Raw genomic sequence first — 24,891 nt, 5'->3', positions numbered from 1 at the left:
CCAAAAATATGATAGAAAGTCAAATAATGGTCGCTTTTTATAAACTTCAACAATGACTTTACTGGGCATCATCAAAGGTAAAGTTTTTTTTTGTCTCACTGAGGTCATTTATTGTCTAATATCTGGTGACTATAATGTGAAGGAATGAAACTGCCAGGAAATGACTTTTGAAAAACTTTGAGCAATTTTTCAGCCTGCCAAAAAGTTTCCGGGCCTACAACGGATGTCCTTAAGCACGTGCTGTACAGGAAAGAGATAATGCCATAATATAGATCAGAACTGTATAAATGTAGTCACATGAAAATAAATGTTAAAAAAAAAATGTGTTTTCCTACAATTGTTTAAATTGTCATACTTGAAGGTATTTAGACCTTATGACCTCTGTGATAGTCTCTTTGGAAGCAGGCAGTTTTTTATCTGTGTTTACCGAATGAGTACATCTAGTGTTTCAAAGACTCCTACTTATAGTGACTCAGGTCCTATCGGTCTCAATTTCATATTGTACAAACAAATCTTGTTTTCAGGTTAACTTTGGATATGTGTGTATAATACAAATGAATCATGCTCCAGGTAAACCCTAACCTGACCTTTAAATCAAAACCGCTTAAATTTCTTTTTCTTTTTAAACCTAACCCTACGGTCTATAAAACCTTTCTTATCAGTTTCAAATATTTGAAGATTGGATTTATATGTCACTTTTTTACACTTGACTTTTATTTGAAGTGTTTCACAGAAAAGGGGAAAACAGGACCTGAAGAATGATTGAAAATAGATGGTGTCTTCAGGGGATGTGATGCTTGATAATGCACCATGTCAATAGATTACAGTGCGAGTACAGTGTAAACCACGCTTGAAGACCTACTGTATGGTTACAGTAGCTTCAAATACTCTGGCTCTTATCTCTGGAACAAGTTACCAGATCACATTCGAACATGCTCTAAACTTTCTACCTTCAAAAGTCTACATAAGACCCATCTTTTCACTTGTTCTTTTGTAAATTAATCTGCTTTCTTTGAAAAACGCCTTGAGCAGTGACTTTTGTCTACTGATTTGGCGCTTATATTAGTATCATTTATTATTATGATTATTCTTACTGTAACTCCAATGGATCCTTTGCTAAAGTATATAGCCAACATGGCAGCAGGACCAAGGCATAAATTGCTACAAGCTCACTGGCTCAAGCACTGGCGCAAGGGGGGGGGGGGGGGCCAGGTTTAATACAAAGTTTTCAAAACTTGTGCGAGGTCTCTGCACACACAAAAAACAGACAAAAATATATATATTTTTTATTTATTTTTAGATGGTTTTTACATCTTTGCAAATTAGTGTATAGTAATAGTTTGGCCAAAGAGTAGCGATGAGTAGAATATCACACATAATAAAGCACCATTGTACCTCAGCTTGTAAAACAACTGACAAGGATGTATTGTACTTAATAACAAAATGATTGTGCCTCGATTAATAACAAAACGATTGTGCCTGTCTGTTAACTGTGTAAGGGTGGTATCGTCTACAGTACGTAACCGCAGTATTTAAGAGACTATGCACAGTGAATGTAGTACATGTGCTCCCCTCCTCCCCCCCAAAGGTGCAGTATGTGCCCCCCCCCCCCAAAAGGTCTGATACTGCAGTCTCAAGGATGAGTGCACATTGTGTGTAGAGCAACATTATTAGTACATGATAAATAAAAAATAATAAATACCATATATTAAAGTGTTGTTATCATGAAATAGAACATGCTCAAGAGCACTGTACAAAAGAACCAATACCTGGAAAATAAAATTACCAAACTTACGAAAACCTAAAAGTAATAACAACAGCAATAAAAGTAAAAAATGATATAAGACAGGGTTATAAACCACAATAATGAATATAAAAATGGGCACAGTAATGTGAATAAAACAATGAATAAGATTAATGCCCATACTCAAGCCTAAAAAGATAAGTGTTCGAATGCTTCTTAAAAGTGTCAATGGATGTGATATTTCTCAAGTGATCATGTGGAAGAGAATTTAGGACCTGCTGCACTGAACGAACAATCTCCATATGTGACTTTGTTAGTACGAGAACATGACTAGAGAAAGATGACTTTGAACCTTTCGTTTGCATATTTGGATTGAGGTGATCACTTCTTGTGAGGAAATAATCATTGGAGGATGTTTAGTGTAGACATCCTCTTTGTCGAAAGTAAGAAAATGTCGACCTAGGAGTTTTTTAATCGACTTACATGTTACGTTCCTGCCCCCGACTTGCTGCACTTTTCGAAAGGGAAGGTGAACAGTAAACGATCCGTCTGTTATAACATTATCATGTTTATTCTTGAGGTACCCCTGAAAAATCATTAATGGCTCTGGGTCGGTACGTGTTGCATTGCCACTTCCTTACATCATTTCTGTCTTTAATTACCGGATAGCTTAGACTGTGATTATTTAATGATTGTGGCAACCCTTTGTCAAAAGTCAATTTCCTGCTGGGTCGACATACTGTCCATACTTTGTCAAAGAATGATTCCATTAGTGTAATTGTGTGTGTGTGCTCATGTATGGGTGTATGTGTGTATGTATGTATGCGTTTGTTTTTCTATCTGACCGAGGACATGAACAAAAGAATTCCAGGTCCTCGGTTGTAATTTCTAAAGAATCATCACGTCCTCGGAAGAATTTCTATTGTATGGGGTATTGTTAAGGTTAGGGTACGTGGATTTGAACAATGGAAAATACAATGGGGTCCTCGGTTGGAATGTAAAACCAACATGTGTGTATGTGTGTGTATGTATGTGTGTGTGTATGGAATGGTGGAAAGGATGGGTTGGTTGGGATGTTGTTTAAAATTCATCCTCCCCCACCCCCACCCCCACCCCCACCCACCCTACAATTACTTTACTGTACATAGCAAACAATTACTATATTACAACATGATGCTCTTGAATATGAATCATCAGGATTACCTCCAAAATATGCTAGATGACCAAATAATACTGCAAATATGGTCACACAATGTACCAAAATTATGACTCATCATTTTACTGCCACCGACAAAGCACTCTTCAGCACCAAGGTCACTGTTTACCTTTCAACCCACTTAATTCCTGAGTAAAGTTTGGACAAGTGAAATAATTCTAAGCTAGAGCAAGGTCAGATATTCAAATATGGTTTTTTGTAAAAAAACTATTAGCTCAATATTTGTATCCTTGGGTGATAACATTTTGAGGAGCAAGATACTTGTGAAAAAAATGTAGAGAGTTGCGTACATGTCAGTTTATTCAATTTTTTAATCTTTTTTATTTCTTTTGCCCTATTTCCAGCATTCTCCCAAGATGAGCTGGACGGGGATATTTCATTTCCGAAGGTGACGGCTTCCCATGTGAACGATACGTTCCTCTGCGGATGCGACGCGATCAGCTGCAACGATGAGGATACATGCAGGACCAATCGCAAATGTTTTATTTATCTGGCCCGCGAGAGGGACGAATACGGATACCCTATATTTAGAAAGGTAAGGAGATGTGACTCCATAGTCATCTGTTGGTGACCTCTCATGAGATATGTATGAGTCAATAAGCTGCTGATCTTTGTCGTATAATATCAAAGAGCATATATAATAATATATGTATCCAAGTTCCCGGTAATTTGAAGTTTTAAAGTACATACAGTACATCTCCTTGGGAGGCTATTTGCGATAAAATTCAATGGGCTCAATGTCAATGCCCTGTCATTTGCAGTCATATAACATCTGTTGGTGACCTCACATGAAGTACGAGTCAATTACCTGATCTTTTCTTCATGTATGAGATATGTATCAGAGAGTTAATCATTTTTATCCTAGTACCCAGGAAATTGAACCTTATTACATTACCTTTGGGAAGCCATTTATGACAACAAATATTATGGGTTAAAGTTGTAGAAAGCCCCCTGTCTTCTCATAGAGGTTACACATTCATGTGTTATTATGGCCGTTGTTATTAAGAAACTTTTGTTTCCAATCGACCCTACATATAGATGCTTAGAGGTAGGGTTGGCCATTGGTGGCTCACTGCAAGAATGTAAACCGGGTTTTAGGTTAGGGTAGATCTGCGTGCGTATATATATATATGTATATATATATATATATATATATACACATATATATATATATATATATTTATATTTAAACATATATAAACATATAGGAGTGACGTTCGTAAAAAATATCCAAACTGGTAAGCTTTTGAAGAAAGGGAAATATGGGGTGTTGATCCTGAAGTGGGTCAGTGGGATGGCAGGGCACAGAAGGTTACCAAGTGCTGTTCTTTTCAGAGCGTCGGCAAAGAGGGGCTTTATTCGATTGGAGACACCTAGGTGAGAGAAGCATGAAGACAAAATGTACTCGATGTGTGTGAATAAATGAAGATTTAAAACCAAAAAAATTGGTCTTATTATTTATTATTTTTCTCATTTTATTTCCAGGGCTGCCTGACAGACAGCGACCAAGTGGTCATGATATGTCGGAATGACGTACAATGCTGCGACCACGAGCTCTGCAACAACAACATCACTCTGTTATTACCTACCACAGCAGCTCCTCCTGAACTTAGTAAGTAGTTGTTAGCCTTAGAGAAATTTCTAATTTTAAAGGGGGTGGTCGGTATTTTTGACCCCCAGTTTTTGATATCATTAAAAAAAATGTCTTGTAGGGTCCAAGTGTTCCAAGCTAACTATGTTATTTCCTGAATTTCACATAAATTTCTCGAGGAGGGCAGCTGCTTTGAAATTGCCAAAGAGGACAAAAGAGGAATTGCCTAAAGAGGACCAAGTTTTTGGCTCATAGAATGGTAAAAAACAGTTTCATTCTAGTCCCTGTTTCAATTATTACATACTGTATTCAGCAGTAGCAGAGAAATTCCCATCTTGAACCTGAAAACCCTGATAAGTAAAAGTCACAGTTAACCCTCTTCTTCCTCTGTTTGACCTGTAAGCCATGATTTGGAGCAATAAATGCTACCGAAAGATGACAAATTATTTGCTCATAGAATGGTAAAAAAAACAGATCCATTCAAGTCCCTGACAGATGCAAATGGACGGTCTTTGTTACTCGTAAGAGTTAATATAAAAAAAAGCAAAAAGGTTGTAACCTTGAATGGACAAAGGAAAGCATCGTTAGTAATGAAGTATATTTTCGTCTTGTTTTAATTTGAGACTTCTCATGCATAACTTATCATGCATGAAGGTAAGGCTTGGTTGCCGTTAACGTTGTCAGGGCAAGGATTGTAATTATAAAACTGAGAAAATGCGTGCGGATAACTGCTAATTGTGAAAACGACGGCAAGATTGATTCGCGCGTGGCAGCGAGGATAGGAAGTCCGCACCCGAGGAAAAAAGTGTCCTCCTTTTTATATCTGAGCCACTTTGCCAGGCGTGAACGGCACTGCTGGTACAGGAATCTGTCGACATTAACAGAGCTGTGTTAGTTGCTTGATGTACTTCAGCTGACAACGTCTGCCTTATCTACATGGCAGCTCAATTATCGGAGCCGTGTCTTGTTTTATTTGTTAAACAGGTTTTGCCGTTTTTGACAGATGTACGGTATTAGCTATTGCAGACCTTTATGTTGCTCAATGGGTAGGGAATTAACCAGCATTCCCTTCCATGTGTTAACGGAATGGTTTGATCATTCAAAACGAATGTACGACATAAATGGCGCCCCCTTAACACCTTGACATCTGCAGGTATGTTGCTCGGTGAGCAGCGAAGTAACCAGCCTTCCCTTCCCAGCATTGTTACGAACGCAGGATTCTGATTCTGGGACGCAATGTTTGGCCAGGGATGCCAAATCTTCAAATCGCTTGCATCGGCCCGAGAAAATAACCCCAAGTACACAGACTCACAACTAGGTCAATTGAAGACATAAGGGAACACATTTTTGAATGACCATCTTTCATTCTTTATTTTCTTATAACCACAACTTCTTTAGATGAGAACCAAAATTTCTCCCACTCCTACAGATCATTGAATTTGTTTGAAAATAAATATATCATAACAATCAACAGCAAGGTACATTGTTAACAACGCTCCATGAGGAGATTTTCATGCTAAAATTAGACAATGATGCAAATTCCAAAATTCCCATGATTTGATTGGCTAATAGACCCTAACCCATTGTCTTTGGACATTCTTGCATCTGTAGTGATCAATGAACACAAAGTATGCTGTTTAACAACAATTATTTGCAACTTTACTTTCCCCTGTGTAGACATATAAGGAAGTTTGTGGTATAGGCTATCATATGTGTGCACTCAAATATCATAACATTAGGCCAGGTTGTTGTCACATACAGTTAGGTACATTTTGACAACAATCACTCCTGGTATGAAGATGCACTTGAATTGTTTCTGAGACTATCACCTAATATTTGAATCATTGTTTTGATCAGAAAAGGTTGAGTGCAGACAGTCTATAAATTTTGTGGAAAGCTAACATCTTTGATACTGAAAAGGATATGTCATCTCACAGTATGTTTCTACTCACTGAGCAGCAGCATTACTGATACATTATGAATACTCACTGAGCAGCAGTATTACTGATACGTAATGAATACTCACTGAGCAGCAGCATTACTGATACGTAATGAATACTCACTGAGTCGCAGCATTACGGATACGTAATGAATACTCACTGAGCAGCAGCATTATGGATACATAATGAATGCTCCCTGAGCAGCAGCATTACGGATACGTAAAGAATACTCACTGAGCAGCAACATTATGGATACGTAATGAATACTCACTGAGCAGCAGCATTATGGATACATAATGAATGCTCCCTGAGCAGCAGCAGTACGGATACGTAAAGAATACTCACTGAGCAGCAGCATTATGGATACATGATAAATACTCACTGAGCAGCAGCATTATGGATACATGATAAGTACTCACTGAGCAGCAGCATTACCGCTACGTAATGAATACTCACTGAGCAGCAGCATTACGGATACGTAATGAATACTCACTGAGCAGCAGCATTATGGATACTTAAATTGTTGTCTTTTTCTCTTAGGACATGATCCAGACTACTTCAACGTCCTCTACATGGTCCTGGCAGTCATCGTTTGTTTCATACTCTTCTTTGGATCCATCGTAATATCAATCTGCCTCTATCAGAGAATGCAAAGCAAACAGGAGAGGGCCTGTATGACACCCCTGGGAGCAGATTATGGCCCTACCTGCACCTCTGACATCCGAGCAGTTCCAGCCGGTGACAGTACTCTCAAAGTAAGTTCATCCACAAACTTTCACAAATATCAACGAGTAGCTCTACGGGTTATTTGGTAATTGCTTTGCAACCAAGTTTTCCATAAGCATATTGTGGTCTCATTTGATCAATCGAATGGTTTATATTTGGGTCATTTTAATTTTTTTCTGTTGCTTAATCACTTACCTGTCTTCCCGCAATATATGCACTCTCGCTTTACCATGTCTAGAGTGAACTGGTAACCATTTCATTACCTTACAACCTCTGTTGCATAGTAAAAGTTAGAGGGATTGATGTTTCGATCCAAGCTGGATCGTTTTCAGAGTTAGCAACTTGCTCACTGTTGTTTCTAGTTTCACTTCATCTTAGACTTATTTTGTCCATATTTTCATGATTTCTTAGGTATGCCTACCATCATAAGTTGTGTCGAGCTGTATGCTTAAATGTTAGAGACTAAAAAAAGTGGAAAAAAAAGGGGGGGGGGGGTTTTGGTTCATGAAAACCATTTGATGTATTAAAAAGTGAATGTGAGTAATTGAACAATGTATGTTATTATGAAGTGTGTGTATATAAATATACATATTTATACAGGATCAATGTCATCATTGCTACATTAGAAATTAAACATGTTCATTGGACCAACAAATGTGTTGTAGTTGTTAACACACAACAAAACTCTTTTTAGTAGGTCCTTTTCCTTTGTTTGTTTGGTTTTGTCATTTATCATATTGTGCTTGTTTATGTTTGTTTTGATGGGGGAGGGAGGTGGTTGGGGGGAGTTTAAATTTCTTCCTTGCATCTTTAAAATTGTTGGGGACTTATATCCAAGTTAACACACATTAAAACTCTTGTTTATTTTTTTGTGGGGGCGGGGGGGTCAGTATCAGCCTCTTGTAAATTTAGACATTCCCACCCTCCTCCCCTGCCCGCCCCACGCTTAACAATTCTTTGGTAATATTGTGGGGGAAATTTTCCATCATGTTTTCCCTTAGATTTGGCTCAGTCAAGATTATGAAATATCACTTAACATGCTCCTTACATTTATATATACAGTAATTATACTCTATGAGTGCAGAAGTATACCATTATGGAAAAATACGGGTCATCTTGAGAGCTTTGGTAAGACTTTTGGGTTTTAGAAGAGCCCCTCTGTGGAAGCCTGATGTAAGGACAGTGTGTGAAATGATAGTGAGTGTAACGAGTGGTTCTTCAGACAAACAGTGTAAGCTTCCTAAACTCGACTTGACTCAAATCATCTGACCAGCCTTGTTCATGCCCCACCATTGTACGTGGAGCGCACAATATACGTTAGAAGCCAAACTAAAGCCATTAATCAACGTAAGCACTTCCATCTAGCAAAATTTAAAAAAACCAGGGGGCTCATAATTTTCCACTAAAAAAAACTGACCCTGAAGATATGTTTTTCACAAAGAATGAGTAAAACTTGTGATTGAATGGCTCCTTGGAAAAAATATTTGTAAATTACATAGTTGTTAAATTGTATGTTGTATTCCCCCCCCCCCCCCCCCTTTTGCAAGAAAATACATTCTTATTTGAAATTTACAAAAAAACATGCATAGAATGTTCACTCATATATTCAGTATCCTTTCAAAACCAAACTGCGATTGAATTTCATCACAGTATAGGTTTAAAACCTTCAATGGTAAATGTCTTACACTGGTGAACAGGTGTGGTGGTAATTTGCCCAAAAAAATGTGCATCCACCCAACCCCCCCCCCCCCCCGCTTGTCCCCACCGCGCACATTGGCCTGGTGTGATTGACTTCCATAGCAATCACGATGACATTCAAACAAAGAACATTTCAAAATGTCGATCTGTAATACTCATTATAAGACGTTGCCATCACATAGAAAAGTGCAAATCGCAGCCACGTATTTAATAAACAAAACCCTTTACACGAAAACCCTTTGTACCTTTTGACATCAAGCATGCTAAATTAAGGCCTCTTCACTGTTTCTGAATAATGTCGCACTTTGTCGGTGATGATGATATTGAAACTCGAGTGGAATATTTGCTACCGTCATCAATATCGAGGCTGGGCGTTCTTATAAAAACGTCCAGGATGTCGATCCATCAATCGTCTGGCAGTTTGCCCGATCCATCAATCCTCTGGCAGTTTGCCAAATTGTCTCGGCTGTTTTTTCGAAACAATCGTAAACGGTGCCTCTCACGAACGGCCGACTGCAATTTTCTCGCCGTCGTCTCTTCAATGAAACTACACACACACACAAATGTTGGCGATGTACATAAATATATATCATAGCCTTGCTCTCAGTGTACAGAGCAGCAGCTATTTGATACTTTTAGCTTACTGATGCTGAAATAATTAAGTTCACACAAAGGATTTCAGGAGTGAGTTAATTAACTGGCAAAGGAATTCTTCCATTCGATTAATTCTTTCTAGCTTTTTATTTATTTATTTATTTTTTTTATGGGTACATTTTATACAAAATGCACATTTCATATAACTTTGTTTAGTCATTTTTTTATGCCCCCCCCCACATTTTTTGATTCTATGCGATGGTGATGGCGTGTGTGTGTGTGTATTACACTTGCTTGTGAACACCGTAACTCAAAAATTTTATGGTGGATTAACTTCATACTGGTACAGTATGTGGATCCCTCTTATTTGATTACAAGAACTCTATTGTTTTTTGCAAAGTTCAAATGTCATTCAGGGTCAACAAAGGTCAAAGTCTGCAAACTGTTTCAACACAATAACTCAGAAAACTACATCTTTGTTGAACTTCATACTTAGTAATAGTATACATGTAGCTCCAGCTTGCTGAATGCAAGAACCCAATTGAAAATGGTAGAGGTCAAATGAGATCAACTGAGGTCAAAGTCTGAAAACCTTTTACACATGATAACTCTAAATTAAAGCTACAATTAATCTGGTAATTCTTCAATGCTATGATTTCCTTTTTGGTGAACATAGTTTGGTCAAATTCAGTTCAGTTTTGTGAAGGGGCTCTGATAAGTCTTCAACAAGACATACAGACATCCAGGAAATGAAATCTGCTTGAAAAATTGATAGTTTACAATTTACATTCAACAAAGTTAAGTGGGTCCCTGTCAGTTTTCACCCTCTGCCCTTTAAGGGGTCAACAGGACATTGCAAATGATCTAAACAAAAATTGGCCATTTTCTTTGTGATTTATACTAGATGACTTTAAGCTTGGTCAGTAAGTTGTCAGATTATTTCACATTGTATAAGCAAACAGTGGTGGAGCTAGAGGTATTGGTCAAGGGGTGCGAGAATGGTCTGTAGGGGCGCTTTGACACTATCTAAGCGGAGCGCCACCACAGGTTGGCGCGGAGCATACCAAAACTTTTTGAGTAAAGATACTCCCTAGATCGCCGGAAATGACCCTTTCCATGCCTTTCTAATTTGCAGATAAACGAAGAATAAATAGGTGTCATCGGAAGTTTATATGGGTGTTCCGCCGTTAGAGCATTTTTATCAGAAAATTACACCAACAAAATGTGAAAAATGTCAATAGGTACAGTACATGAGAGCGCAATAAAAAAGTCAATAATCGCGAATAAGTAAAAAGTGGTAAAAAACTGAAAAGGGTGCCAGCAGTCCATTTGAGTCCGTCAGGGGGGCATCGCCCCGCCCCTGACTTTATGGACGCTCCACCACTGTAAACAAATGTCATGTAGATCTCTGATTGGTGGTAGAGCTGGTTTGCTAGCTCAAAGTTGGTATAAAGGAAAATGTTTTTGTATTCGTACATCAATGTGTCTATATTTTACATAGAAAGACTGTTCTTTCTGGATATTGGAACAATTTTGCAATAGAAATTTTATACTGAAAAAAATCCTCGATTTAAATGGTTGATGCCCACCCATAAGGGAGTGCAACATATACAGTAAGAAAGTCCTGAAAAGCTGTGATCTTTTCAAGTTGTAACATAATTCTTAGACAAATTAAACTCACTGGTTCTACACCAGTCAGATACAGTAGTTATTTGGAATTTTGAGCAAATTATATTGCAAGGAATCACAAAGTTAGCTGGGATTTCTGGGGTATTTTTCTGCATTCATTTTCTTTTTTGCTTCTGACCCAGAATTGTATAACGATAAATTATACGAGGTCAAGATCTCTAAAGCTGCCTGGTGCGGAATTTAACTACACAACATATTTCCTGTATTAGTAGTTATGAATTATCTATGCTATCACTCAGGCCAGCATCGCACTTACTGTACATAGATATTGCTATTCAATCGTATAATGATAAATTATACAAGGTCACAGGTCTCTAAAGGAGAATGGTTCGGAACTTAACTACACATCGTATTTCCTGTAGTGGTAGTTATGAATTATTTATGAGCTATTACTTGTGCGAGCATCACACTTATATACTAAATGAAGTTATAACAAGTTCTGAACGTTCCCCAAGCTTGTTGGTGGCTTTTATTAATGGATAAATTCAGAGGAGAATTTACTTTTTTTGTGTATAATGAGGAATGTGTAATGGCAACATCCACCGCCAATATCCACCATCCAACCACCATCCAACCACCATCCAACATCCGCCTTGAAGTACAGTATGCCCATGATTCATTTTGTGAACATGCAGCTTTCAAGACAACCCATCTCTTTGATAGATCTGTTTTGAAGTTGTAAAAGTTTGAACTTGAAGCAAACAAGCGTGAAGTCATAGGTCTGAAGACGCACACGAATTTGACTGAAAACAAATATCACTTAAGAAATTGAAAACATAATATTTATACGAATATTCGTTGACGTTTCGCATAAATCGCTTGGTTTATTCCATACCAAAGCGAAAATGAAACTAGTTGATCCACCTCAACTTACTGATTGCAAGCACCCTATTCTTTTTGTAAAAAAAACCAAAGATCATTTGAGGTCACCAGAGGTCAATTTATGAAAACCTCAAAAACACGAACATATTTCCAAAAAGCTTAGATGACCCTCATACTTAGTGTGTTAATGACATTATCGAGTAGAACTCTTGAGTTGTTTGTTGAGGTCAGAGGTCATTTGAGGTTTAACAGATCTAGATCAAAATTTGAAAACATTTAGTTTGTGATATAAATTTGAGGCTTGGATTAACTCTTACACTAAGGTATGTGGTTACAACAACCCTGACATTTTGATTTCTGTGAAGGTTAAAGGATATTTCAGGTTAACGGAGGTCAAAGTCTGAAATCATTGTATACGTGATATTTTTCGAAAGTAATAGTTAGAAGAACTCAGACTGGCGATGTACTGTAGGCAGTGGCGGCGGAACCGGGGGGGCTTGGGGGGCTCAGCCCCCCAATGAAAAAGTTGAGGGGGCAAATGCATGATAAGCCCCCCCAATATTTACCAAGGCTCCGAAACGTGCATCTGCCCATTTTTCAATGCATACTTGTCGAATGGTTTGAAATGAACGGCCTCTCAGCACCCCCAATGAAAAAGTTGAGGGGGCAAATGCATGATAAGCCCCCCCCCCCCCAATATTTACCAAGGCTCCGAAACGTGCATCTGCCCATATTTCAATGCATACTTGTCGATCTGTCCGATGCACACGTATACTATATATATAGGTGTAATAATTTTAGTAATTGCTGGGGGACCCTCGTCCCGTCCCCTGGCTATAGACCACATTGTCACCCCAACCGCGTCTTCACGCCACGTGAAAAGTGGAAGCAGTGAGTGTGAGTACCGGTAAGCGTAACACAACTTCGTCTTAGGCCAATGACTTGCCTCATTTCAGCCAGTTCTCCAACATCCCCTTACTTAGTGGCGGAGCGTCCATATATACAGTCAGGGGGCGGATGCCCCCCCCCCCTGACGGACTCAAATGGACTGCTGGCGCCCTTTTCAGCTTTTCACTAATTTTTACTTATTCGCGATTATTGACTATTTTATTGCGCTCTCATATACCTATTGACATTTGTCATATTCTGTTGGTGTAATTTTTCGACAAAATGGCGACGACACCTTTTTATTCTCCGTTAATCTGCAAATTAGCAAGGCCCGGAAAGAGTCATTTCCTGCAATCTAGGGAGTATCTTTTCTCAAAAATTTTCTGTACGCTCCGCGCCAGCTTGTGGTGGCGCTCCGCTTAGATAGTGTCGAAAGCGCCCCTACAGACCATTCTTGCCCCCCCCGACCAATACCCCTAGCTCGGCCACTGCCCTTACTACACTCAAAAACGTCTTTGCGAGTACACTACGAGGAATAGCTACTCTCTTAAAACACCATCGAACATACAAATTACAATGTTTTTACAGACTTTTAGGTGCAATCTGAGAAATTGCAGGCTTGAGACCCATATTTTAGGGCTAGGTATTCGCAGCATTAAACACTCGGGAAGTGCCGTTTCCGGCCATCTGGGGGTTTGAAAAAACCCAAAATTTTCTTGTACGCTCCACGCCAACCAATGGTGGCGCTCCGCTTAGATAGTCTCCACACATTAGCCCCCCCAATAATTTTTCCGTTCCGCCGCGCCTGACTGTAGGCCCACATGAGTGCGAGAACCCTTGTCACTCAATGTCGACGATGGTCGTAACTTTTAGACCTTTTGTGCAACGTTTCATTTTAAATGTCTTATAAAAATTGGCGAAGGAATCAACCAAACTTGTTGGATTTCTTGGTATATAGTAACCTTATAATTGTCATTTTGTGCGTGTATGTGAGTGTTTACATACAATATGGGAAGAAGTATATTGTAATGATGAGTGTTAACTCTAGATTCTAAATGTCCTTGCAGTGGATAGAAGCGATTACTGTGTATGTACCAGATGTATTGTAATCACGATGTGCGTATAGTTTTGATTGCAGCCGATAGTTTATTTGCGCTTGTTTTGTCTTCCCAGGATTTGTTTGATCATTCCAATACTTCGGGCAGCGGCTCTGGTCTGCCCTATCTCGTACAGCGGACCCTCGCAAGACAGATTGTACTGGTGCAACAAGTCGGTGAGTGATTAAATGGGTACCTGTGAGGTAACTTGTCATTGGGCGCAGTATATAACTGAGCACTGCCAACTGGTGGGATTATCTCTTGGACAGGTTATCATTGACCAGGGGTAATATAACGTCTGTAAAGCGCTTTGAGACCTATCGCTGGTATAAAGCGCTATATAAAAAGCAAATATGATTATTATATTAGTATCGTAACCTAATCAAGATCTCGGCAAATACAGTATGTCCAATGTGATGGTACATATTCATGGTCACTTTGAAGGGGGGGGGGGGGGGGGTAACGGTATCAGGTGACGACTTTTTCATAATTAATTTTAATAATTAATTAATTAATAAATTTTCAGTGTCATTCATCATCTTTTCTGATTCTGAATCAAAATTCTGAATTGCTCAGTAAAATAAGTCAAGTCTTACGTGAAGTCTAGTTTAAGGATCTTGTAGAATACCAACCGAGTATGCTGGTATGTTGGTAAATTGGGTTAATAGTAATGGCATTAATACTGCCCTTTAAAGGGACAGTACTTAGTGATGACGATCTTCCTGATTTTGCTCGGTGGTTTTAGTCGTTCTATCCTTCAGCTATGTGATTTAATGGATAAGTTTTCGACCCGATTCCACCTGATAATATAGAAGAATTATAGATTGTAAAAGGATAAATTTCCCCATACTTAGAACATGCGTAACTGAAGTTTTTTAATCTATAGTTTTGCTAAACGGATGGTGGAATCATCCAAGAAATTGTCACACGACGACAAACTTGATTTTGACTCGTTTTACTAGGCCTAGCTACCGTCGAACCTAACCTGTCGACGAACCTAACAATATTACTACAATACTACCAACAATACACTAGTATCTGGTCGTTGCTTTGTTGCAATTTTGCCAAAAGCTTCCCGGTGGTTGATGGATGTACAACATTACGTAGATATGGAAATTATTTTGTCCGTACATGCCACAGAAACTTGAACAATCTGCAGAAAGATTTATCGCTTTTGGGGGAGGGTGGGGTGTAAATAAATTGCGACAATGTCTCAAGTTTGTAATACTCACGAACGAAAGAACGAACGAACGAACCGACGAAGAGGTGACATTTGGTTTTCTTCTAAAAATAACTCCCACAGATACTTTTCATATTAGCTCTGGTCACATGTAAAAAAACAGAATTTTTCTCTGTTTTTACAAGTTGCATAATTTGCTTAAGTAGCTTATAAATTGGTCAAGTTAATGAAATATATTTTCATGGAGGAGGCGATAGGTGTGAAGTTTTTCTCCTTAGTCACACAGTCATAGTAAATAGCATTTTAAAAATGTTTGTTATTCTCTCTGAATTTTGACAGATTCTCTACTAAATTTTTTATAAAAATTTTTTAAATTATTTTGATAAAGTTACCTCTTTGCCGCCTCCACACACGAATAAGCCCCCTGGCACAAAATGAGTGAGTAAATGTGTTGAATACAAGGTCAACCAAACATGGAATACAGGCTCACGGATAAATATTAACACAGTCTGTCAGAATTTGCAATTTATAAAGGAATACAGAATTCGGCTGAATTAATCCCCACATCGTATTTCTCGTTTCCTCTGGGTTTTGTCGTCGCAATAGGATTCGGTGGAAAAAAAGTCGCGTCGGGGTTTATACCAATTTTAATAAAGTACTCTCTCATCCAAACGTAATCAATTAACTGAAAGGTTTGGGGGAAACCCCATCCACGAAAAACATAACAATCTCTCATTAAAAGACCAATGACTTTTAACATACTGTAACAGCAGTTTAATACACCAAAGTCACACATTTTTATCGGTAAGAGCGAAGAGCGTAGGCAGGACTCACTCGTGCGGCAAAGTCGTAGTGATGGTAGTGTTAGATGTAAATTAGAGATAGCATATATATGGATAAAGTAGGGTGCAGGGAATTAATTAATTAGTGTTTTCAAGAGTTTTGACTCCTATGAAATAGTATGGTTTCCTGTATATAGAACAAAAACTGCCTTTACATCTTATAGTACCTGTACAGCAAAGTTGCTCATTGTCCATATAGCAGTTTGTAATGTAATGTACCTGACAAATTATCCCCCCCCCCCCTGCGGTGTAGTTCTTCTTGTAAAGCATATTAATATGCTACACTTATATTTTCAAATCTCAACAATAATTTTTTTCTTGGGGGGGGGGGGTCTGTCAATATCCAATTTGTACACAGTGCCTTATTATTGTCAATCATGATTTAAGTGATAATATCAAAATAAATTCATAAATTTCATAGTTACTGTCCTAGAGTCCCTTACTGCTTCATTAACCCTGTAAAGTTTACTATTAGCATATCCAATTTTGTCCAATTTGTACACAGTACCCTTATTATTGTCAATAAGTGATACAGTAATATCAAAAGAAATTCATAAATTTCACAGTAACTAAACTTACTGTCCTACTGCAGAACCCCTTACTGCTTAGTTATTCCTCTAAGCTTTGTCTGTAGTGCACCCGATTGCCTACAGTCTAAATGCCTCTAAAACAATTATCATTAGGATCCGTGAAACTTAACGAGGTAATCAATCTGTTTGTCTTTGGTAGTAAATTGCGGTGGTTGAAAAAAAATAGCCGCTTCCTAAGAATGACAGCCCCTAATGTTAACATCGGAAATATCATGATCTTCTTACCATGTGCACGACATACTGAAGCGGAGAGAAAAAAGAGAATTCATGTTAAGGGGGGAACAATAAATGTTAGTTACAGATATCGTCTCCGTTAAGGACATCCTTCAGATCGGCAGGAACAATAGATTTAGTTAGTTTCCATCGGTGCCTATTGACGTGTAAGTAATATGCATCACGGACTTCCTTTGCGTGATAACCTTGTAGTAAGTCGTTATGTAAAGTTTGTAAAAGTACAGCCGACCTCTCACTCTCCCTTAAAAGGGGAAACTGGTTTGTTGGACCGAAAGAATGTCGCTCCGTCTTTTATCGTTGTGCAACAACAACAACAGTAAATTGGGAAAAGAAAACATGGATGGTTTGACTTTTATTATGAAGTCAGGGGTCTGTATGTGTACAATGTGTAAGTAACAAAGACAAGCTTAGTATTTGGAAACTGTGGATGTGTTTTGTATTATGTCATCTCATCTCATAAACTAATTTTTTCAAAACAGAAATGTTGCCGATACTAAATTTAGGTATTTACTTCGCTCCTCGCTTACCTGTCTCCTCACAACCTTAGCACCTCATTCTACCGTGCCTATAAAGTCCTGGTAAAATAATAACACTGTGCGCCCTCTATGACCGAACCCCCCCCTCGGTCACTCCTCACTACTCATTCTACCATTAAAAGTGTCTTCACGTGAATTTCTTGTGGATATATTTCCCTTGGATTTCGTCTTGGTTTTCTTTAGCGATCTTTGGAAGTTTCTTTCCTCGGATTCTTAGGAGTATTGCAGTCCTTTCCAGCCCGATAAGTATCCTTTTTTGTTGAAAGGGAGGGTTTTGGGGACTGTTTTTATTCCTAGTGCGTTTCCGCCCTTAGGTTTTTTGCGGGGGTAGCAGTTCCGCGAACTGCCTAGGTTTCCCGCCATTTTCCCTTCCCCACGCTATAGGCGTGTCGTTGTATTTTCATGTTCATAGCATGTCTACATTGTATTTCTATTCACGATTTCTTCTTCTATATTTCGCTCTCTCATGTTCCTTTTCAGCTTGTGTTGATTTTGTTAGGCCACTTCGTAGCGTTTTTCGTATTTTGCCGTTGCTAGGTTACGCTACGTACCTCTACTCACCGTTATGTACCTCCCGTTCTCTCCCGTTCTCTTGTTAGTTTGCATTTTTCCGTAAGCTTAAGAGTTAGTCTTTCCTTAATTCGAGCGTTTTAGTTTGTCTCGTAACCAGCTAAAGCTTTTTAACTACTCGATGTTTCGGCCAAGCAGAACCTGGTTCGAACACGATTTGTGTCCTAAGTGTAGAACCTACACCAGACGGGACCCACGCCTGGTCTGCATAAATTTTTCGCCAGCCCAGTGGCACTAGATAGACCAGTGGCTTACGAGTCTAAGAAGCAAGCTTTAGGGCAGGCTGGACTTGATTCCTTAGGCCATCGGTGCCCAGAAAAAGATATAGGAGAGACAGGAGAGAGAGAGAGAGAGGAGGAGGGAGAAGTGGTGAGAGAGGTGGAGGAAAGTGGCCAGGAGAGGGCCGAAGGAGAGGTGGAGAGAGAGAGAAAGAGTACCCCTAACGGTCCCGGCGACGTCCGGTTGATTACGGCCAGAGGGAAGGGCAGGAGCAAGGCTCCTGCCAAGAAAAGACCTCTTGAGAAGAGGCACGGCTCGGCCGGGCTAGAGGCAACGTCTCAGTCCGGGTCGCAGCAAAGAGTACCCCTAATGGTCCCGGCGACGTCCGGTTGATTACGGCCAGAGGGAAGGGCAGGAGCAAGGCTCCCGCCAAGAAAAGACCTCTTGAGAAGAGGCACGGCTCGGCCGGGCTAGAGGCAACGTCTCAGTCCGGGTCGCAGCAAGAGAGACCCATAGAGCGCGGGCTACAGGCCACGGAGAGCTCGGGTCCGAGAGAGAGAGTACGACCGAGGGGTCGCTGAAACGGAGCCGGTCCCATAGCAGGCTCCGGGAGCCCGGGTCCGGCGAGAAAAAAATATTAAAAAAAAAAAAAAAAAAAAAAAAAATCCCACCGGAAAGGACAGAATGTCCGGGTCGGGGAGTACTGGCGTGGTGGTACCCGGCGTGGTACGCACACAGAGACGGGAGCCTGGGTCCGGCGAGGCCCCGGGTCCGGCGAGACCCCGAGTACGGCGAGACTCGAAGGGAAGGCAGAACCGAGGTTTCACTCCAGATCCGAGACCGCCCCCGGAGCCGGGAACCAGAGCTATACAATCGACTGCTGGGTCCTCAGAGATTGGCTCCGGAGGGCCCGGGCCCGACGAGAACGGGGGCGCAGGGGCAGAAGCCCGGTCCACAGATCTCCAAACGGGATCCAAAACTGGTCCCGAAGTCGGGAGCCTACGAGAGTAACAACATTTACAACTGCGACATTTACAATAACATTTACAACTACAACAACATTTACAACGAGATTAACAACTGCTAGGCCCCCAGAACGGGGTAGCAGGTGCAGAAGCCCGGCCCGCAGACCCCCTAACCGGAGCCGCGGCCGGTCCTGAGGCCGGGAACCGATGAGATTACCAATGCCGGGCCCCCAGAACGGGGTAGCAGGGGCAAGCGCCCAATCCGAAAAGAGAACCAGCCCCGAGCCAGGTTCCCACGACCTGGTTTGCAGAGCGTCGGGCAACCTGTCCGGCCTAGACGACGAGGTCGACCCCTAGATTTCGGGGTTACAGAGGACGGTTACTCCCGCTTCCCAGAATAGGGGGAGTGTCCCCCCCCCCCCGGAACTAGCAGCTTGAGCGGCGACGACAGGTTCGAATCATTTGCGGGAAAACACCGCTACCACTACACATCCCAAATGTGTGTTTATTTATCGAGTACCTGCAGACACTCAGGGGTCATATTCTCCTCGCTAATTATACTCCTCTCTAATCATAATTCATCGCCATTTGCCTAGGTTAAAATCTTACTGGTGTTTAAAAACACTGTCGTTTAAAACACTGGTGAACCCACTTCCAGAACATGTTAAAATGCGTAAGACTGAGGGGTTTCAAATCGGTTCTCATGACGTACAGTATTCCGTAACTGCTAGGAAGAGAACTTTCTCGAGACTTGGCAAAGTGCCAGGAAACATATCGCTCATAGATCCTTGGCAAACTGCCAGAAAAAAAGAAAAGAAAAAAAAGGTACAACGTGGCACATTTGTTAAGAGAGGAGGGGGGGGCCAAGCAGCCACCTGGCGTGACACGTGTAAGCTCAACTTTTACCGCAACGCGCTATCGACTACGTGAGCGATCATATGGAATAAGCCTTTCTTCCTATTTCTTTGGTGAATTACCAAGACAAACGCGTTAGTAAGTTGAAAAAGGGGTAGGATACAACCCCAGCAAGTTACAAGCGCTAACACGCTCCGAACATACAGCATGCGCTTCATGAGCAATGTTCGATGTTCCGACATCTTAAGCAGAGTTGCATTTCGTAGCACCTGATGGCCTAGTCTTGACTAGCCTAGGCGCTAGGTGGTTTCAATAGGAAGCTGGAAACCTTTACTGCACTACGAAATGGACACATCTCGACAGGAAGAGATTTGAGAAGTAACGGGTACGTTATCATAACATTCAATACGTGTTTATTACGTTAAATGTGGTGTTGATAAAACGTTGACATAAGATGTCTATGAGATATTACGTTATATTAATGTTATATTAATGTCTTAACGGAAATTGTTTTGAAATAATAGCCCCTAAAGGGTTTCGGTAACATATTTCTTACACCTCTAATAACGCTATCATAGCAAAAGACTAAACATTTAGTAACGCCTTTGTGTTGCTGAGTAACTCCCTGGACTCCGTTAAACAGCCAGGATTTATGAGGTGGAATTTCTACAAACCCACCCTACACATCCCCTGTTGGGAGTTTGTTCCTGGTGAGTAGGGCTGTAGCTTAGTTAGCTCAGTGGTTAAACCCGGTGCCTTCCAATCAAAAGGTCCCCGGTTCATGTCACCCCAAGATTAATGTATGTTGTCCAGTTACAGAGCTGTTGACAATTCATAGTCATGGACATTAAATATGAATGTACGAGACTGACTTTGGTCAGCTTGCGGCTTTGATAAGCCAATGAGGCTTCTTCACAAGTTCCTACTTGCAGGATGATCTAAATTACATACACAAATACATACATATACTGTAGTTGTAAAAGCCACATAGCAGCTGTAGCATTGATTAAGACTCTCATGAAGCAAACTATCCATTCAGTACTCAATTTTTGGAGAGAACTGTGGTCAAGCGGTGTAGGCAGTGTACTGGTGATCTAAGGCTTGCAGGTTTTAGTCCTGGCCAGATCATTCTGTTGTTTCCTTGGGCAAGGCACTTTATCTCCATTGCGTCTTTCCATCCAGGAGGGATTTCTCTCTGTTTAACAGGTTATTTTTGAGAAGGGTAATATTGCTAGCGCCTCTGACTTCGTTATCGATAGATAGGCCGGCGCAGTTCAACCCTCAATATTATTATTAATATTATTTTTCATGGAAAGAACCTCCATGAAACCTCCCTACAGGGTACAGCTTAGGTCTACATCATCAAGGCAGTACTTTTCTTCAGAGGTTTTCTGATTGCAACTGGTTGATAACTAAAGGGGTCATCAGCGGTACTGTGGTACTGCAAGCAGTACTGCGAGTGCTGCTGTATTGCAGGTGCTAACAAGGTCATCATACAGGCCACTGTCCTTGACTTCTTTAGCAGCATATACAGAGAAACCACTTTCCTGCACCACAGTGGCGTCAGCAGGGCAAAGGATCGGCCCCAACACCCTATTTGCAAAGATAACCAGGTTTCATGTACTTCCGCCTCGCTCTCAGGACTGTGGGGTTGGGGCTCTCTGGAGTCCTCCCAAGCCCAAGTACAGGGCACTTTGATCACCATCCTCTCAGACAACACGATGGTGGTGGCATACTGTACAGTAGCTACATCAATAGACAGGGTGGCACCAGGGCAGAGGGACTGTGCCGTCTGGCATGGGAGACCCTCACCACAGCTGCAGAATCTGGCACGGCCCTATGGGTCTCCCATATAGCCAGAAAGGAGAGTGTGAGGGCCGATGCTCTGCCCAGGGGACAACTCGACCCCGACGAGTGAACCCTTCGCAAGGAATATGCGGTAGGTTTTTCCACATGTTCGGCATACCTCTGATAGACCTGCTTACGACAAAGGGCAACAATGGGCCGCCCATCTTTTGTAACAGGCGGTCCCACCTGCAGCCTTCCACATAGCGCCAGGTCCCTGCCTTGAGACGGACCAGAGGTTTAAATTCTTCCCCCCCTTTGGCATGATCAGCCAGATACTGAGGAAGATTCGCAGCTCCAAGGGTAAATTCATCCTAGTGGCTCCCTCCGGACCCCGGGTCCCAGGCCGCAGGTCCCACACGCAGGCCCCAGACGGGGACGTCTGGTTTTCCAGACGGCTCCACGCTGGGCATTAGCCCAGACATTGACCAGCTCACCAAAGGCATGGCTAATCGCCGTCCACGAGTCAGACAGTTAGCCCCCTCTGCGGGGCTCTCAGCAGTGCTGCATGCCCTGGCAGGGCCGCTGTACGAATCAACGGGGAACGCTTCCCTGGCTGCTCTTACAAAGAAAACACCCTTCGTCATTGCGGTAGCGTCAGCGTGAAGGAGTTACCTCCAAGCCCTAACAACCAAACAGAACCACATCAGATTCGAGGGCCATGGGGCGAGGACGGTTCCAGACCCGTCCCTTATTGCCAAGAACCGGGCCTTGACTTTCTTGCCCGGGGACATTTTCTTTCCGGAAATCAAAACCCTTTCATCAGTGGCTGAGGACAAGCGATGGTGCCCAGTCAGGGCACAGAAGTGGTACTTAAACAGGACAGAGAAGTTGAGACAAACAACCTCCCTTTTCATCCTGCCACGACCACCTTAAACAGCAGCCGCCAAGGATACCCTATCCCGATGGCTAGTAGAGATGATCCACCCGTTCACGATGGGGGGATACCCGGCCAAGAGATCACAACATCAGTGGGGCCTCAGCTTCCACAGCTCTCTCTGCCGGTATCCCGATACAGGACATCCTCAAGGTGGCAGCGTGGAAAACACCAACTACGTTCGTCGCCTGTTACTTACCTGACACTCTACACGCCGAGGCAGCTTTTGGTAGCTCGGCGATGCGAGGTCCGGTTGGTACTTGGTCCCACCCCTCGGGCCTCCCACCATCAGGCAGTGCCACTCGGTGCTAAGGTTGTGAGGAGACAGGTAAGCGAGGAGCGAAGTAAATATTCCAAAACTTACTGGTTTGGATATTTACGAGTGACAAGCTTACCTGTCTCCATTCCCGCCTCCCTCCCCCGAGGGGGTGGGACACAGCCGGACGGGGGAGCAGTCGTTCGACTAGGCTCACGACTCCAAGCACAACACCAGATAGACAGAGCCAACAACTACTAAGAGTCACCGGCCAGGTCTATCGGTGAGGGTAACTTTGCACCCTGTGTTTTTCATATGCGTACTCACCTAAGTTGTCTTAGGGTTAGCAAGTGTTGGGCCTTTACAGGATGAGGCTCCTTGTTAGGAAAAAGGGGTAGTTTTGCCTGCAGGGCTCAGGAGAGTGTCCCCCCCCCTTACCCGCTGCGGCGGGGAGGATTACACTCTCCCTGCTAGGAAGGCATCAGTGCCTTTTGTTAAGGGCTCACCTTTGAGAAGTTTAGTCGACGGGAGTCCTTGGGGGTGGCCAGAGGATTCTGGCCACCCCTATTTCGGTGACCGTGAGGCCACTTTTAAGGAGTGGTCTCATGAGTAGTGAGGAGTGACCGAGGGGGGGGTTCGGTCATAGAGGGCGCACAGTGTTATTATTTTACCAGGACTTTATAGGCACGGTAGAATGAGGTGCTAAGGTTGTGAGGAGACAGGTAAGCTCGTCACTCGTAAATATCCAAACCAGTAAGTTTTGGAATAACCTTGTGGGTTACTGTACATAGCTAAACTTAGAGCTCTCTTAGATAGCAAAGAAGGTTAATCTTGTATTCAGTATCTACAATTATTCAATACCAGCTCCCCCTCCCTCCATCCCCCCCCCCTCCTCGCCCACTCCCATCCTCCACTTTGTGTCAGAAATGGTGTTACAAATTTGAAAATGGTTTAAAAAGTTTGTGAACATTCTTAACCTTCCCCAGCATAGAACACACCAATATATAACTGATATTAACAGAGAGTAATTTAGTGACATTTTGGGCGGACATCTAATTCAGTGTGTAGAAGTACCACAATGAGTTAAAGAAGCCTATGGTTTTTGGTGGAGGTCATTTGGGTCATCAGAGGTCAAATATTAAACCTTGTTAACATGTACACCCTCACTATACATTACGTCAGATTCATGAAGAAAACTGCTCATGTTACGTCATCGAAACGACAATGCATTTTTGAATTCTCGTTCAGTATCACGTATATATCCTATGTCTTGTATTGTCGCTTTCAGGGAAAGGACGTTACGGCGAAGTCTGGAGAGGGCACTGGCTCGGCGAAAACGTTGCGGTGAAAATCTTTAGCTCGATAGACGAAAAATCCTGGTTCCGGGAGTCGGAGATCTACAACACGGTCATGCTACGACACGACAACATCCTCGGTTTCATCGCGTCGGACATGACGTCCCGGAACTCTTGTACGCAACTGTGGTTGATCACGCACTACCATGAGCTCGGCTCCCTGTACGACTACCTGAACCGGAACGTCATCGACGCCCCTCTGGCGTGCCGGCTGGCGTTCTCGGCCGCGAGCGGGCTGGTCCACCTGCACACGGAGATCAGCTGCAACAACAGCAAGCCGGCCATCGCCCACCGGGACATCAAGAGCAAGAACATTTTAGTGAAGCGGGACCTGAGGTGCTGCATCGCGGACTTGGGTCTGGCCGTGCTCCACACGCAGGAGGACGGCTGCATCAATATGGGGGTGAACAATAGAGTGGGTACCAAACGGTACATGGCGCCCGAACTCTTGGACGAGAGTATGAACACTATGTGCTTTGAGTCCTTCAAGAGGGTGGACATCTATGCCTTTGGTTTAGTTCTCTGGGAGATTGCAACTAGGTGTCAAGTCGGTGGTAAGTTT

At 42.0% G+C, this 24,891-nt stretch overlaps 1 protein-coding gene across 1 annotated transcript in view; it reads left to right on the top strand.

Moving 5' to 3' along the window:
• LOC139964938 (activin receptor type-1-like) overlaps window positions 1-24,891 on the top strand; it is a 55,093-nt gene that overhangs the window by 19,204 nt on the left and 10,998 nt on the right. The window contains exons 2-6 of the mRNA XM_071967032.1: window positions 3,305-3,495; window positions 4,446-4,572; window positions 7,032-7,246; window positions 14,082-14,181; window positions 24,263-24,883. Of these exons, the coding sequence (XP_071823133.1) occupies window positions 3,305-3,495; window positions 4,446-4,572; window positions 7,032-7,246; window positions 14,082-14,181; window positions 24,263-24,883 (1,254 nt within the window). The remainder of the gene's footprint in view (window positions 1-3,304; window positions 3,496-4,445; window positions 4,573-7,031; window positions 7,247-14,081; window positions 14,182-24,262; window positions 24,884-24,891) is intronic.

Source organism: Apostichopus japonicus, chromosome 23 (genome assembly GCF_037975245.1).
Source record: "Apostichopus japonicus isolate 1M-3 chromosome 23, ASM3797524v1, whole genome shotgun sequence".
In the NCBI taxonomy this organism is placed as follows: domain Eukaryota; kingdom Metazoa; phylum Echinodermata; class Holothuroidea; order Aspidochirotida; family Stichopodidae; genus Apostichopus; species Apostichopus japonicus.
Note: the sequence above shows the minus strand (reverse complement) of the source record. Positions and strands in the feature narration are given on the sequence as shown.